Source organism: Orycteropus afer, unplaced genomic scaffold (genome assembly GCF_000298275.1).
Source record: "Orycteropus afer afer isolate SDZICR_OR568_19922 unplaced genomic scaffold, OryAfe1.0 scaffold00084, whole genome shotgun sequence".
NCBI lineage: Eukaryota > Metazoa > Chordata > Mammalia > Tubulidentata > Orycteropodidae > Orycteropus > Orycteropus afer.
Genome location: NW_006921671.1, coordinates 7133250 through 7135012, shown reverse-complemented (window position 1 = coordinate 7135012; position 1763 = coordinate 7133250). Strand labels below are relative to the sequence as shown.

The following is a 1763-nucleotide window of genomic DNA, read 5'->3' as shown; positions in this document are numbered from 1 at the left end:
GTCTTTTCTCCATTTGTAACTGTTCAAAACTTCCATCATTTAAGATGTGCCTAGTGCACCTACTATAGGGGGATCAAGCTGTGCAAAAATGGATGCCGAGTCTGGTCTGTGGCAGAGTTTTTCCTGTGAAGCTCAACTGCCCTATGTCTGCAAGAAACCGTTGAATGATACAGTGGAGCTATCAGGTATCCTTTTTCACTTCCTCATACAAATAGTTTTGTAATGTCAAGTAAATCCATTTCAGGTACCTATTGCTGCCAATGCAGAAAAGTATTTGATTTGGACTGTGTGTGTTTACATGTTACCAACAGTTATGACTAATGCTTGATTGAAACAAAGAAGAATATTAAGTAAAAATATGTATTTGCCCATTAGAAAGCAGAGATAGTCTACATAGGAAATATATTTCTTTGCATGGGTGGCTTTTTTTTCTCTAGAGCAGTGGCCCTCAAAGTATAGTCCCCAGACCAGGAGCATCAACACCACCCAAGAACCTGTTAGAAATGTAAAGTTTCAGGAGCTACCCCAGATTTGGTGTTGTAAATTGCCATCAAGTCAATTCCAACTTATGGCAACCCCGTGTGTGCATAGTAGAATTGCTCTATAGAGTTGTCATGATTGTGATAACCTTTCAGAAGCAGATCATCAGGGCTGTTTTCCAAGGTACCTCTGGGTGGATTCAAACTGACAATCTTTCAGCTGGTAGCCAAGCACATAACTATTTGTGCCATCCAGGGACTCCATACCCCAGATTTACTGAATCAGAAACTAAAGATGGAGTGGGATAAGAAAAGAGTGGGCAATCTTTGTTTTAAGAAGCCCTCTAGGTGATTCTGATGCACACTCAAGATCGAGAACCATTGCTTTAGGGGAAGATCTTACATATTCCATGTCTCACTGATAAGTCCAGACTTTGTCTCACTTTGGTCACATTGTAAGAAGGGACCATTCCTGGCGAAGGATATCATGTTTGGTAAAGTGGAAAGACAGCAAAAGAGGGGAAGGTCCTCAACAAGATGGACTAACATGGTGGTTGTGACGATGGGCTCAGGTATAGCAAAGATTGTAGGGCTGGCACAGGACTTGGCAGTTTCATTCTGTTGTACATAGTGTCTCTGAGTCGGAGCCAACTTGGCAGCACCTAACAACAACAACACTGGTAAGTCAAAAATTAAGGGCACATGAGTGTTCCCAGGGTTTATGCCCCTTGACCCACAACATGCACCTCTCTATCCTTCTTTGTCAGGCTGGTTCTTTAGGGGTTTGTACTGAAAAAACAGGTGAAAATGGGGAGATGCATAAGGATAAAACATATACAAGGAGGGGCATTTTCCAGGGAGTTTGGGAATGAGAGAGAGAGAGATAAGAACAGCTGAAGTTTTTGAGGGGTGGGGAAGTTTGAGGAGTCTTTGAAATACCAGAGAAGAGGATTGCTCTGGCTATTAAGCACAGGACCCAACATATATCTGGTATTTGATTAAATCCTCCCTGAATGAGGAAAAACTAATAGTCAAAACTGGGAGGAAAAGGGAAGGTTTTAAAACTTCTTGCTTTAAGGAATTGTAAAGAAAGGGAATAAACCATTTCTTGTTATCCAAAAGGGACTACAAGCTACTTTTTTTGTTGTTGTTGTTTATGTTTGTTTTTTATTGTGATTTGGGTGAAGGTTTACAGGGCAGATTCACTTTCCATACAGCAGTTCACATACAATTTGTCTCATGACATTGACTACAGTTTACCACAATGCAACAGCTCCCCTCCCA

At 41.2% G+C, this 1763-nt stretch overlaps 1 protein-coding gene across 1 annotated transcript in view; it reads left to right on the top strand.

Annotated features, from left to right (window-relative positions):
* Window positions 1-1763, top strand: part of LY75 (lymphocyte antigen 75) — a 166984-nt gene that overhangs the window by 46155 nt on the left and 119066 nt on the right. Inside the window, exon 6 of the mRNA XM_007941830.1 lies at window positions 45-185. Within this exon, the coding sequence (XP_007940021.1) occupies window positions 45-185 (141 nt within the window). The remainder of the gene's footprint in view (window positions 1-44; window positions 186-1763) is intronic.